Source organism: Neoarius graeffei, chromosome 1 (genome assembly GCF_027579695.1).
Source record: "Neoarius graeffei isolate fNeoGra1 chromosome 1, fNeoGra1.pri, whole genome shotgun sequence".
Lineage (NCBI taxonomy): Eukaryota > Metazoa > Chordata > Actinopteri > Siluriformes > Ariidae > Neoarius > Neoarius graeffei.
This window is the reverse complement of record NC_083569.1, coordinates 12,845,113-12,859,538: the sequence shown is the minus strand read 5'-3', so window position 1 is coordinate 12,859,538 and position 14,426 is coordinate 12,845,113. Positions and strand designations below refer to the sequence as shown.

The following is a 14,426-nucleotide window of genomic DNA, read 5'->3' as shown; positions in this document are numbered from 1 at the left end:
GGATCGATAGGAGACATGATTGTTTCAGTACTAAATGTATACACCCCAAATGAGGAGACAGAGACATTCTTTAAACAGATAGCTAAAGTAATATCCAGTGAAGCAAAGGGAATGGTACTGATGGGGGGAGATTTTAACACAATACAAAATGGCAGATCAGACAGGTTTCCTCCAGACCAGGGACCAAGCACAAAAAAATCTACAGTATTGAATAGCATGACTAAAGAGCTCGGTCTTACTGATCCATGGAGGGATAATAATCCAAAGAGGAGAGATTATACATTTTATTCAAACCCGCATGGTAGCTATTCAAAAATAGATTTTTTTCTATGTGTCACAACAACATATACACAAAGTCTTGAACTGTGGAATAGAAAATATAACTATAAGTGACCATGCACCCATTACCCTAACCATAGACCTAGGTAATGAGCCCCTTTTCAGATATTGGAGGATGAATGTATCTATTCTGTCGAGTGAAAGTGTAGTAAAAGAAATAAAGCAGAATTTAAAGGAATACTTCCAAATAAATGATAATGGTGAGGTAACACCATCAATATTATGGGAAGGAGGGAAAGCAGTGATATGAGGGAAAATAACAGAAATATCATCTTGACTGAAGAAAGCTCGACTAAAAAAACAAAGAGAATTGGAGAACAAAATTAAAGAATTGGAGATGGAACATAAAAGAACATCAGATAAATCCATTTTTCGTGACTTAAAAATAATCAGAGGCAAATTAGATGATCTCTTAACATTTTAAAGCAGAAGGATCCCTACGTTTTACAAGCCAGAGATACTACGAAATGAGCCAGTCGCTTATTAACATTTCAACTTAGAAAGGCCCAAACAAATAGAATAATATTAAAAAAACACCCCATATCTAAACAAACTATATTAAAACCTAAAGAAATTACAGAGGCTTTTGAGGAGTATTATAAAGGCTTATATGATGACTCTGAATCTGACCACAATAATAGTGACACACAAGCCTTTTTTAAAATAAATAAATAAATAAATTTACCAACCCTGTCAAGGGAAGAGGCATCTGAAATGATTCAGCCAGTTTCTACACAGGAAATATTGGATACTATAAAAACTCTCAAAAATAATAAATCACCTGGGACTGATGGGTTCCCAGGAGAGTTTTACAAATGTTTTAGAGAGGAGATAACACCTGTGCTATATAAAGTATTTAATTATGCTCTATCATCTGGGGACCCACCCAAGTCATGGTCAGAAGCCATCATATCAGTCCTACATAAAGAAGGAAAAGATCCAACTATATGTGAAGGATACAGACCTGTGAGTCTACTCTGCAATGATTTAAAGATTCTTACAAGCATAATGGCAAAACGAATGCAAAACTACATAACTAAATTAATTAACATAGATCAAACTGGATTAATTCCTGGTAGGCAGGGAGCAAACAACATTAGGAGAATAATAAATATTATTTCAAGTTCAAAATACAAATCTCGGGCTTCAATGATGCTTAGTCTTGATGCCCAGAAGGCTTTCGATAGGGTGAAATGGAGCTTCTTGTACCAGACATTATCAGCTTTTGGATTCCCCCAGAATTATATAGAATGGGTAAAAATAATCTATAAAGACCCCAAATCACAGATCAGAACTAACAGATGTTGGTCAGATTTCTTCTGCCTCAAAAGAGGAGTCAGACAAGGTGATTGTTTGAGTCCACTGTTGTTTGCTATAAGTATTGAACCATTGGCCGAATCAATAAGACAAAACAATCAAATAAGGGAATAAGGGATGAAGGGGGGTGGAACATAAAATATCTCTGTTTGCAGATGATTTGCTAATACTTTTAAATGACCCATCCCTATTGATACCAGCCCTGTTGGAGAATCTTAGAGAATACGGGAACATTTCAGGGTAGCTGACCAATGAAAGCAAATCAATTGCTATGATGATCTCAGGTAAATGTCCAGCAGAGTTAAAAGAAAAGGTTGGGTTTAAATGGACCAATAAAGGATTTAGATATTTGGGTGATATTATTACTCCTAATGTTTCGCAGTTATATGATGCGAATTACGGAAAATTGATAAAGGAAATTAAAAAAGACTTGGATAGATGGGTGATTTTACCCCTGACTCTCATTGGGAGGGTAGAAACTATTAGAATGAATATCTTGCCAAGACTATTGTTCCTGTTTCAATCACTTCCAGTTATGGTTTCTGGTTCCACCTTTAAAATGCTGGACAAATGTATGTCAAGATTTTTATGGCAAAACAAAAAAGCAAGAATTAAATATAAGACACTTTTAGCCCCCCTAAATAAGGGAGGGCTAAACTTACCAAGTCTAAGGAACTATTACTGGGCAGCTCAACTTAGAGCTCTTATATTATGGATAACAAAAGACAAAGATGCAATATGGGTGGAGATGGAGCAAAGGGCCTGCTCTACTGTGTCTTTGGAGTCACTCCCATTTGTAACCAGGCCGGTGCAAAGGAAGCTTAAAATTAAAAACGATATGATTATAGAAACAATGAAAATATGGTCAACAATACAAAAGAAATTAAATATACCAAGCTCTGTAAGTAAAGCTATAAAAATAGCCAAAAACCCAGACTTTGCACCCTGTACTATGGATGCAGGATTTGAGAAATGGACTATCCATCCATCCATCCATCCATCCATTATCTCTAGCCACTTTATCCTGTTCTACAGGGTCGCAGGCAAGCTGGAGCCTATCCCAGCTGACTACGGGCGAAAGGCGGGGTACACCCTGGACAAGTCGCCAGGTCATCACAGGGCCGACACATAGACACAGACAACCATTCACACTCACATTCACACCTACGGTCAATTTAGAGTCACCAGTTAACCTAACCTGCATGTCTTTGGACTGTGGGGGAAACCGGAGCACCCGGAGGAAACCCACGCGGACACGGGGAGAACATGCAAACTCCGCACAGAAAGGCCCTCGCCGGCCACGGGGCTCGAACCCAGGACCTTCTTGCTGTGAGGCGACAGTGCTAACCACTACACCACCGTGCCGCCCAGAAATGGACTAATAAAGGGTTAATATATATAGCACAGATTTTTACAGGGCAAATTTTGAAATCATTTGAACAGCTCAAACAGGGATTTAATTTACCAAATAATGATTTTTATGAATATTTGCAATTGAGACACTACCTCCAGAAACACAATGAATGGGAAAGAATAAGCAAAGAACCAACCAAGGTCGAAGAGCTGCTTATGTCATTTACAGAAGAAGAGTAAAAAAAAGGGCTGATTTCAAAAATGTATAAAGCACTACAATATGAATCCAATGATAATAATTTGGATGTTAAAGAAAGATGGGAATTGGAAGCAAATGTAATAATAACAAATGATGATTGGGAAGAAACATTCAGATCTGGACATAAATTAACTAACAGTCCAACATGGAGGGAGTTTGAATGGAAAGTAAAGATGCGTTACTTTAACACCCCGTCTGTCACCGCAAAATATAGTAAAACATCAGATTTATGTTGGAGGAACTGTGGCATGGTGGATGACTTCACTCATATATTTTGGGATTGTCCAAAGATCATAGATTTTTGGAAATGTGTGAAAACAAAAATAAAAAGAATTCTGAGTATTGACCTGCATCTTGACTCAACCCTGTATATACTTGTAATACTACCTGAGGATCTGATAGACAGAGATTGCAGCTACTTATTGAAAGTTCTGCTTTTGATAGCAAAGAAAATGATCACAATCAATTGGTTGAAGCCACATCCCCCCCAACATAATGCAATGGACAGACAAAGTAAAAAAAGTTTTTATTATGGAAAAAACTACAGCAAGATTACAACTGAAATTAGAAAAACTTGAGAGAAGATAGATCATTTAAGTGATACAAGAGCTGTAAATACCTCTTTTTGTTTTTATTATTATTTATTTATTTTTTGCTCAGTAGCACCTGTTTAGGTTTTGCAAATACACTTATCTATACTGGTGGAATACTAGAAGTCAGAATTCAAGAATGTGGTAGGTGACTCATATTTGACTTGTATGGAAAGAAGATATTGTATGTATTTACAAGTGAAGGTAATATGATGTGGACTGAGCGAATTATAAACTGTACATCTTCATGTATTTTACCTATGTGAATAAATAAAAAGTTCTAAAAAAAACTGAAGAAGTTTGACACCATGATGAGTCATCCTACAGCCAAACTGATCAAACAAGGAAGAAGGGTTTTAATCACTTTGATAGACCTCCAGAAAGTCTTGTGTGGAGATGGAAGAACCTACCAGAAGGACCGCCATCTCTGCAGCACTGGATTATTTGGTCTGGGAGGTGTTTATGGTAAAGTGCCCATTAGTAAAATGGCATATTCCAGCTGGCTTGGAGTTGATGAAACCTAAAGGTCTCCTACCACAGGCTGTGGGTTTCAGGGTGTGTTCTGAACCATGATTAAATGTTGTCCTTCCTGGACAATGAGAGAACCTTGCTTTTCACCTTCCACATTCTGTCCAGTTCCTCTTTCATTCTCAGTATTTCTCCAGCTTCTCGTATGGCTTCACTGATAATTTGTCACTTAGAATGGACATGTTTATCATCTCTGAGGTCAAATAAAGTATCTACTTTTTCCATAAGGGGTCATTTTGAAATAATCGCCAAGAGACAGATTGATTTCAGCTTCTTTCCAATTTTCACTGGATCAGCAGTTTAGTTAGCATTTGCTGTTGTTGCCTTTTAATTGACTGAACATGAATCAAACACCTGCAGTACCTTTCAACAAGCTTTGCACAATATTTTGCCAAAATGTTTTGCCTTATCCTCCTGAGAGAACTGATGTAACTTGTAGTGCTGTAGTATTTGAGACCAGTCTTGAAAAAATATGAAAACAAAGATGCAATTCTACAACAGCAATGTACTGTCCACCCTCTTGTATGGCTGCAAGACCTAGCACTTGAAGACCAGCCAAGAAAGGAAACTTGATGCTTTTGACACCAAATACATCCAAAGAATCCTGGATATTAGATGGAGTGACTTTATTTCAAACAAGGAAGTAAGATCCTGAACGAGTCAACAGCCAGTGTCAACAATCATATGCAAACATTGTCTAAGCTGGCTGGGACATGTCATCAGACTTCCGCCAGAAAGACTTGCCAGACAAGTTCTCCAATGGAACCTCAAAGGGCAGCGACAGAGGGGACATCCAAAGATGAACTGGCATCAGATGGTCAAGAGGATCCTCCGGTCAGCCGGCAAGGGATGGAGAGATGCGTTGCGGCTAGCCGCAGACAGAAACAGCTGGAAAACCTTGGCTGCCTGATGTGTCTTAAGACACGGGAGCCCCAAGTCTAAGTAAGTCTAAGTTGGTCTCAATATCCATCTCAAGATCACGTTTTGATGGCCTCAGTCTCATCTCAGAATTGACTGCATTTTGACTCGGTCTTGTCTCGGTCTCAGACATAGAGGATTTGGGATTTTATTTCAAGACTGGTCAAGGCCACAACTACAGGAATTCCACTAAATTGCCTATGCATTGTCTGACTTATTTGTTAACATCTTTATTGTGATTGGATGTAAAATTTCCTGCTTCAAATGCGACCAATAACATGACTCATTTGACTAATTTGAAATTTGTTAATGGCTGTCACCCCTCCCCCACCCCTTCACACACTCTCCTGATCCGGTTTTGGGCTTGACTCAGTCTCTCACTGCTTTGGTCTTGGTCTTAACTTGATCTCAACCCCTCAAAGTCTTGGTCTTGGTCATGACTTGGTCTCAGTTTAGATGGTCTTGACTACAACACTAGTAACCAGTCAATTCAGTTCACAAATTTTCGATGAGATTCGGGTGAGAGCTTTGTGAAGGCCACTCCAACACTTTCACTTGTTGTCATTAAGCTCTTTTGTTACAATTGATACAAAAGCCAGTTGTGGCCAATTTGTTTATTTATTTAGCTTTGCTATATCATGATATATATGTACAAACATTATGGCTGGGAAACCACTGCAGCTTGTGCCAATTACAGTGGCCCCATTGTACCTAATCTGAATGCCTTTGAACTGTGGGGGAAACCGGAGTACCTGAAAGAAACCCACACAGACAACATGCAAATTCTACACAGAAAGACCCCTGACAGCCATGAGGTTTGAACCCAGAACCTTCTTGCTGTGAGGCAACAGCATTAACCACTGCACCACCCACGGTGAAAGCTACTGTTGTAACTTTCTGGCTGTTCTCTTGTGGTTTTGTTTCAGTATTTTTTGATAATCCTCCTTCTTCATGATGCCATCTATTTTCTAAAGTGCACCAGTCCCTTTTCTGGCTAAACACCCTCACAACATGATGCTGCCACCCCCATGTTTCACAGTTACGATGGTGTTCTTCAAACTAAAATCCTTGGGGATGATGATTATTGCAAAACAGGTAAATTTGACCAGAGAACACACCTCCAAAAATACTGGTGATCACCTGCATACTTCAGACTGGCTTTTTTAATGGGTTTGCGGTTATTTAGCACAAAAGTCTTTTAGCACAAATCTAAAGTCCTTTCGTGCAAGTTCTAAAGTCTCTTAGCACAACTCTAAGTTCCTTAGCACAAGATCCAAAAGCACTCTATTACGAATATTTACTGACCATGTTTAAAAATGTTTGATGGATGTTTTCATTTGTGATGGTGAAATTTATCATGAGAAAAATTCGCATTACAAGTAATAGATGTGACAGGTAATTAAAACTGTTAACTTTGTGTGGCAGCAGGGGTGTGGCCAAGCAGCAGTCTGTGAATGGAGGGCGGGATTGGGGAAGGTAAGTGGCTAAGTCATTCCACCTGCTGTCAATTAATGTGTGAGTGAGTGTCACTGTTTGTTACAGGGATGGAGCATAAAAGGAGAGAGAGAGAGAGAGAGAGAGAGAGCAGAGAAAGGGAGCTCTCTCCCCAACCACAATGCATGTGTGTGTGTGTGAGTGAGTGAGTGATAAAAGGAAGCAAGCTGAAAAGCTCAATTTAGAGCTACCAATTAGCCTAACCTGCATGTCTTTGGACTGTGGGGGAAACTGGAGCACCCAGAGGAAACCCACACAGACACGGGGAGAACATGCAAACTCCACATAGAAAGGCCCTTGCCGGCCTCTGGGCTCGAACCCAGGACCTTCTTGTTGTGAGGTGACAGTGCTAACCAATACACCAGTTTTGATGATCAAAGAACCATTTTTATATCTTAGCATCATCTCTTCTTAATCTTCTTCTTGCTTCACAATTGCTGTATTATAAACAACTGAAATATTAATTTTGGTTGTTTTGTCATTCCTGAACGTTGATATTGCACTTTTATTTAATTGCCATTCATTCTAGGATACATTAGTGGAAGTTTCTTTCATTTTTTTACATATTGGAACTGTTGGTTATGAAGGAGACATGATTCTCATTTTTCTCATTGAAATTGGTCTTTTTTGGGTAAAGACTTTGTAGCTTTATTAGTCAAATACATATGAAAACAGTAATATGTGATATCAAGTGGACTTTTAATAATTTAAGTAAGTTTTCAGGAATGTTGTCAAGCAGGGCAAGAGACACAATTCCCCGGTTAAGTAATTCGGCAAACGCGTAATTATTGAAAGTCAGTTGAATTTGTGATATGATCTGAAGTGACTGAAGTTATCTATGAAGGTGCCCACAATTCAAGGTTTGTTATGGCTTAACTACAAATATTCAAAGATACCAAATAATCAGATTTTCAGTCCATGTTTCAAGGATCAACAACTGATCCTTAACATGCACAGCAGCAGAAATTACGGCTTCCAGTCCCTAAGCAATCATAATAAACCCCTTCCTATATCAAGATGAGTATTTTTTTTATTATTGTATTATTAACTCTGTATAATCCAGAGTTGTGCTAAAGAACATAGAGTTGTGCTATGGCAGCCTTTTGTGTCATGGTGATGTAGTACTCTCTTAATTACAGATGTACTTGATGCCTCCAACTCCTTCGCCAGTTTCTTTTGTTGTTGTTGTTTTGGGGTTTGGTTGAACCTGTTGTACCAATGTTTGTTCATCCCTGGGAGTTAATTTGTGCCTCTTTCCTGAATGGTGTCTGTGATGTCTGTGTAATCCCAAGATTTTTATATAATTGTTGCCTACAGTTGTTTGTACAGATGCTTGTGATATTTTCAGTTGTTCAGAAATTGTTTCTAAGGATGAAGCAGACTTGTAGATGCCCACAGGTTTTTTTTTAATCTTTTCCTAAGGTATCTAAGGTTTTCCTATGATGTCAAGGAAAGTCACTTTTATAGCTACAGATATGCTCCCAAGTAACTCTGAATTATGAGAATTCGGCAATTGAGCAATGGCTTGTAAAAGTCATTACATCACCTTCTGGAATCTTCCAGACTGTTGAAAGAGACTTGGTGTGATTAAACATTTCAAACATTTGACCCATTGGAAATCTGATCCAGTGAGTTAAAGCTGAAATAAATCTTATTGGTGTTTTAAAATGGCTTCTGATATGAACAAAATAAATGTAACATGAAATATGTGGTGTGAAAGGAAACAACAACAACAACACACACACACACACACACACACACACACACACACACACACACACACACACACACACACATCCAACATGACATTGAATATCCTAGGTGTATGCAAACTTTTGGCCTCAACTGTAGTACATAATGACTTAATGGTGTCAATGTATACAATAATGAATTAATGTTTTGTTAAAAATATACATGGTTACTTTAAAATATTGCTTGACAACTGTAGTCATCTTAAAAGTATACATAAGATTTGAAAGGGGCCTTTTTGAGTTTGGTATTGATCAGGATAGACCATGAGGCTGGCTTTAAATGGCCTTTGGGATCCAAAAAGGGTTCAAATATAGACAAATTTGTAATAAATAAATAAATAAATTGAGTATCAATAAAAGTCATGTCAGATAACAGCATGTAGTAAAGGAGATGATAGCTTGAAATAAGCATGCAGATGAGAGAATATGTATTTCGAGGAAAATGTGTCATGAAACTGTTGTCTGTTTCCTCACTCTTCTCCCATGTGAGATGATTAAAAAACTTCACACCAGCAAGTTTCTCACAAATTGAAACCATCCTTATTATGAAACAGTTATATACTGTAGAATCTTTGAGCTACATTCGATCACCTCTGATTGGTCAGAAGGTGTTTTCTTTTGCAGCAGCCCTGACAGTTGTTCCCATGAATTTTTCACTAAGAAACACTACGAGAACACACCTTCATCTTATTCATCTTCATGCCAGCAATGGTGTTACACTGGATGTCAGACCAAGCACACTTAAAGACGCTGTGAGATATACAAATGCACATTTACACCAGTCTCACGTTGCTTCTTCATATTGAGAACATTTTTCTAGGTCACTTGGAAGCACAGCATGTTAATTTGCTCTTTACGCTCAGAGGGGGAAAAATAATTCTTACCGCTAAATGGGTCATGGTAAAGTAGAGGCCTGCGCACATTACATAACAAATTTTCCTTCATATACACACACGGCATGCGGTGACATCACAGATATGTAATACTCAAACTTAAAATGTATACTGAACCTTATTTATAATTAACCCTCTGAAGTGTATCATAGAGGCACTTTATAAAAATGGATTTCAGAAACTTGTGTAATTTCTTTCTTTCTTTCTTGTTTTAAGATGAGTCACTATTAAAACTTTAACACCCAACATTAAATCAGGATAAATCTATTAAGAACCTTACTAGGCAAGTAAAAGCTCTAAAGTGCTGCCCAGTGCTATATTTTAGTTCTTTGGAAATCAACAAAGCCTTAAAAAAAAAAGAGTAGCTAACATAGCATGGTGCTGTTCAATTCTCAAATCCAATTGGTCAGTGAGAAATGTGTATTCATTTTCTCAATCAGCACCTAATAGGGTAAAAAAAGAATATTGATAGAAACTTGATGGAAGGAGTCTCCAGTGCCAGAGGTGAAGCTGTAGCTCTATGATTTATGTTACGGAATAGGAGGGACTTTCTGGTTTCATGGTAACATGGATTTTATTATCTTTACGAGAGAGAGAGAGAAGGGAGGCTGGTGAGGGAATGACTGTTTATAGCTGCTTTAACATAACTGCTAACATGGAGCGTGTTTCATGGATGTTCCATAACATTAAATGGAATTGGATTTAAAATTAAAAAATAAAAATTAAAAAAAAAACTGCATATGAGACATGCCATTCTTTAATGAATGAAAAAAAACAATAATAACTGTCAAATGATTGTGGTGTATGCTGTGATTATGAAATAATAGTGTTGGCTTCAAAGACCAGGAGTCATGATGGGGGGGGAACCTGACAAGTTAACTAAAATAACCTATCAGCTTTGCTGTAATCCTCTTTTATATTGTGAAAACTCAAATGACAAATCCACAGTTTGCTAATTACCTCCACAAACTTTGCTGGAGGAGGTTATGTTTTCAACTCTGTTTGTTTGCTGTTCTCAATGTAACTCAAAAAGTAGTGAACAGATTTTGATGAAATTTGGAGGAAAGTTGAACCATGGCCCAAGGAACAATCAGTTCGTTTTTGATGCAAATCTGGATATGTATGTCATGTCAAGTCAAGTTTATTTGTATAGCGCTTTTAACAACAGACATTGTTGCAAAGCAGCTTTACAGAAAATTAAAGACTTTAAACATGAGCTAATTTTATCCCTAATCTATTCCCATTGAGCAAGCCTGTGGCGATGATGGCAAGGAAAAGCTCCCTCAGATGACATGAGGAAAAAAAACCTTGAGAGGAACCAGACTCAAAAGGGAACCCATCCTCATTTGGGTGATAACAGACAACGTGATTATAAATAACTTGCTTCTATAACAGTGTCCTATATAGTCACAAAGTATAACTGTGAAACCAGGAAAATCATTATAGCTTGAACATGAAGTCTGTTTTGTTGAAGTTATAATGAAGTCTGTATTATAATGAAGTCTGTTTTGTTGAAGTTATAAACTGTTCATTGATGGAAACTTGAGTGCAAAACTGTTCATGACAACTGCAGTCCTAAAGTTAGCAAGTCAACTCTAGTCTTCAGACATAAAAGCATTACTGTAAGTGTCCAGAGCCATCTTCCAAGTGTGACTTTTGATTGTCCATATGGGGCCGTCCTCTACAGGAGCAATGTGATGAGACTCCAGCCAGACGTAGGACATCAGGATGGATCAGGCAGGTCCGAGGAGCAGAAGAGGTCAGCATCTCGATCTCAAGATCGACATGTTAGTCCAGGATATCTTTGGTTGTTCCCAACGTAACTCAAAAAGTAGTGATTGGATTTTAATGTAATTTGGTGTCCAGTTTTAGTATTATCCTAGGATCAAGTGATTTGATTTTGATGTTGATAATATAATATGTGGCTTGGTGGAGGTATGTACTCTACCGAGTGCCCTTCTAGTTTTACCAAAGATTCTTCCTGTGTTGTTTAAAGAAATGCAACAGCACATGGAAAGCCCAAGCTTTGGAAAGCTTTCAGAGACAAGATTATTTTGAATATAAGAATATCTGAGAAGAAGAAGAAGTATTTTGAAATATAGTCCCTTGAAGTTTCTAGGTGCTACTCCACACGTATATAACTCCACACACAGACAATTACATTTTATACTGCACTGTTCATAGAAATGATGTTATGGTCTCGGGTGGCAATGGAAAAAAATAAATAAATGCAAACGTCTGTAGGCTGAGGCCAGGTCAAGACCAAGTTAAAAAAAATCATCCCAAGACAGAAACCATTGAGTCCCCAGTAGTAACACAACACAAAATACCAAATAATTACCACTTCAAAGTTGCTGGGCTGCACCACCTCATCGGTCAGTGAAGTTAATAAATACAATATCATGTGCGCTGTATACAATGTATTTTCTCAATTATTGTCTCATACACGTTCACTCAAACATGTCAGTGGGATTTATTTTTTGTTTATTTTTTTGCATTGTAAGCATATCTTGGAAAGATCAAACAACATTGGCTTTCCTGTCCTCTTTATCTTAACGTTGTTGTCCCCATTTCTGTCACCACACCTTCTACAGAAAAATACCCACACAATGATTGTGTGTGTGTGGGGGAGTCATAGCTTATGGCGTGTCGTCTCACTGATTCGTGATATATAAGACAGCAGCAAACGTGTGTGGTTCTAGTTCGCTTGCCATTATGTCTCTGAAAGGTTTGGTGACCATCGTCTTCGCTGGATGCTGGCTTTTGTGCATGTTCTGTTTGACGACAGATGCATGTGAGTATTTTGTTATTTTCATTCGTCTTTTAAAAGCACAATGTAGCGTTGAACAATTACTTTTAAATACCTGGATATCATGTCCTGGAACTTTTTGTTTGTTCTACAGCAGATATACAACTTGCAACTTTTACGATTATTATAACTAGTACTAGTAATCCTTTATAAACAGATATCCATCAGCTGATTATAATGTATCTATGATAATGGATATCATTTTAGGATTAAGATGAATGGCACTATCATATCAGAATAAATTTTTTCATACATTTGCATCAACCCCCTTTTTTATTTGTCTTGTTTTATTTTATTATAGAGTACAGTGTACAAGACTCTCTTTACTTTATAGCAGTACAACTGTCTTTTTTTAAATAAGCAACGAAAACAACATTTTTTTGAATTATCATAAAAATTAAAGGTGTATCATGAAAAAAGCATTTTTTTAAAAACCCTTTGATAGCACCTTGTTTTTCTGAGAGATAAAATGGCCTGAAAATCATTTCTGTAATACATACATTTTAATATGATTGATACTTATGTCTTTGAAATAATCTCCTTGATTAGTCATTTTTTTTCCAGTGTGAATATGATAATAAGTGGCTTGTTTAAAAGATTTTGCAAGGATGCTGTATTTATATACAGTGGTGTACAATGACAGTGTTGAATGTGTGTATGTGTGTGTGATGCTAGATGGGCCAATGAACCATGCCTGCTGCGTCAAGTACACTCGTACACCACTTGATTTCAATCTGATCAAAGGTTTCGCGGAGCAGAGCTCCCGCGAGGTATGCCGCATCGACGCCATCATGTGAGTAATCTCACCACAATCTGCTGCCTAACGTTACCCACAATGCATTGTGGTTTCATATCCTTCATACACATACTCACATATGAGAGCGTGTTACCAACAAACAAATTTCCAGTCCTATTATACTATAAAACAACTTACAGTATACTTTTTAGACGATAATACTAACATTATACAATATTACAGTACTACTACAAATAGCATGTTTTTTTTATTTCTAACAAGTAATTCAGGTTCTTTCTTTTCCAGATTCCTTACAAAACGTAACAAGAAAGTGTGCGCAAGTGCAAAGGACGAGTGGGTGCGGAACGTCCTAGGACGTCTGAGGTAACAGAATTCTCGAACACTCTTTACAACTTTGCTTGTAAACTTGGCTTAGATTGGCTACAGTACATCCATATAGAAAGGCTTCAGTTTCACAAGTGTTTTGTTGACTACACTATGTTGACTGTTGGAGTCAACAGGAAGTACTTCCTGCCCAGAGCGACGCTAACTTGTTGGTTTCTTTTGCAGCGCTAAAATGAAAAAAATCTCTCAGCAGCTTCCTAACCGTACCTCAGCTTGGGATACCACCACAAGCCAGTGAACATCTCTTCATGTGACTATCTTCTTCTACAAGCCGCAATATTTTAGACTCTTTTTTTTTTTTTTGCTAAATGCTATTGTTAATCTTTATTATATGTTGTCCAAACATAATCCAAACAACCAATAAAAGATTATACCTATAAAATGTTAACCTTTTCAAGTTTTATGACAGAACCAGGTATTATTGGCTTTAGCTCTAACATCTGTAACAGTGAGGAGAATTTCTACAACCAAATATACATACTTGCTGTTGTTCTCAATTAATTACAGAATAAAACAAATATCTGAGACAATCATGTTTTGTATACAGTCTACAATATAATCATATAATGTATACAGTATATTGTCCTTTAATCCACTGCCTGTATCTTTAACCAAAGCCAGTAGCTTCACAATAAAATTTAATTAAATCAGAAACATGTGTGTTGTCCTTGCCTGGCTCAGAAGACACTGTAGGATATTTTCTGGAAAGTGTCCATGTGCACCATGTTGGCTGTGAGGTTTGAATCAACCAGGAAGTTTTTATGTGAGCTAAAATTAAAATACCAATATATACTGTATATGTAAAGGAACATCTTTTTATAGAATAAGTGGCAAAGTTTGTTTGTTTGTTTATTTGTCTTGAGCTAACGTCGCCATTCCTTGACGGATTTTCACCAAATTTGACAAGTAAGTCTGGGGATGACCCGGAATTTTGCAGATATAAGCAAAATTCATGCACAGGCCCCAGGGAGGTCTATCCACCCACCCCCTCCCTCAATGCCTTTCACATTACATTTATCAACACAAACGCTCGA

General features: G+C 37.4%; 1 protein-coding gene across 1 annotated transcript; it reads left to right on the top strand.

Annotated features, from left to right (window-relative positions):
* The first annotated feature begins 12,127 nt into the window (after positions 1-12,127).
* ccl20l (C-C motif chemokine 20-like) lies at positions 12,128-14,046 on the top strand. The gene is made up of 4 exons (XM_060921763.1): positions 12,128-12,236; positions 12,927-13,044; positions 13,294-13,371; positions 13,558-14,046. The coding sequence occupies exons 1-4, from the start codon at positions 12,158-12,160 to the stop codon at positions 13,628-13,630; spliced, it is 348 nt and encodes a 115-aa protein (XP_060777746.1). The 5' UTR covers positions 12,128-12,157; the 3' UTR covers positions 13,631-14,046.
* The last annotated feature ends 380 nt before the right edge of the window (positions 14,047-14,426 follow it).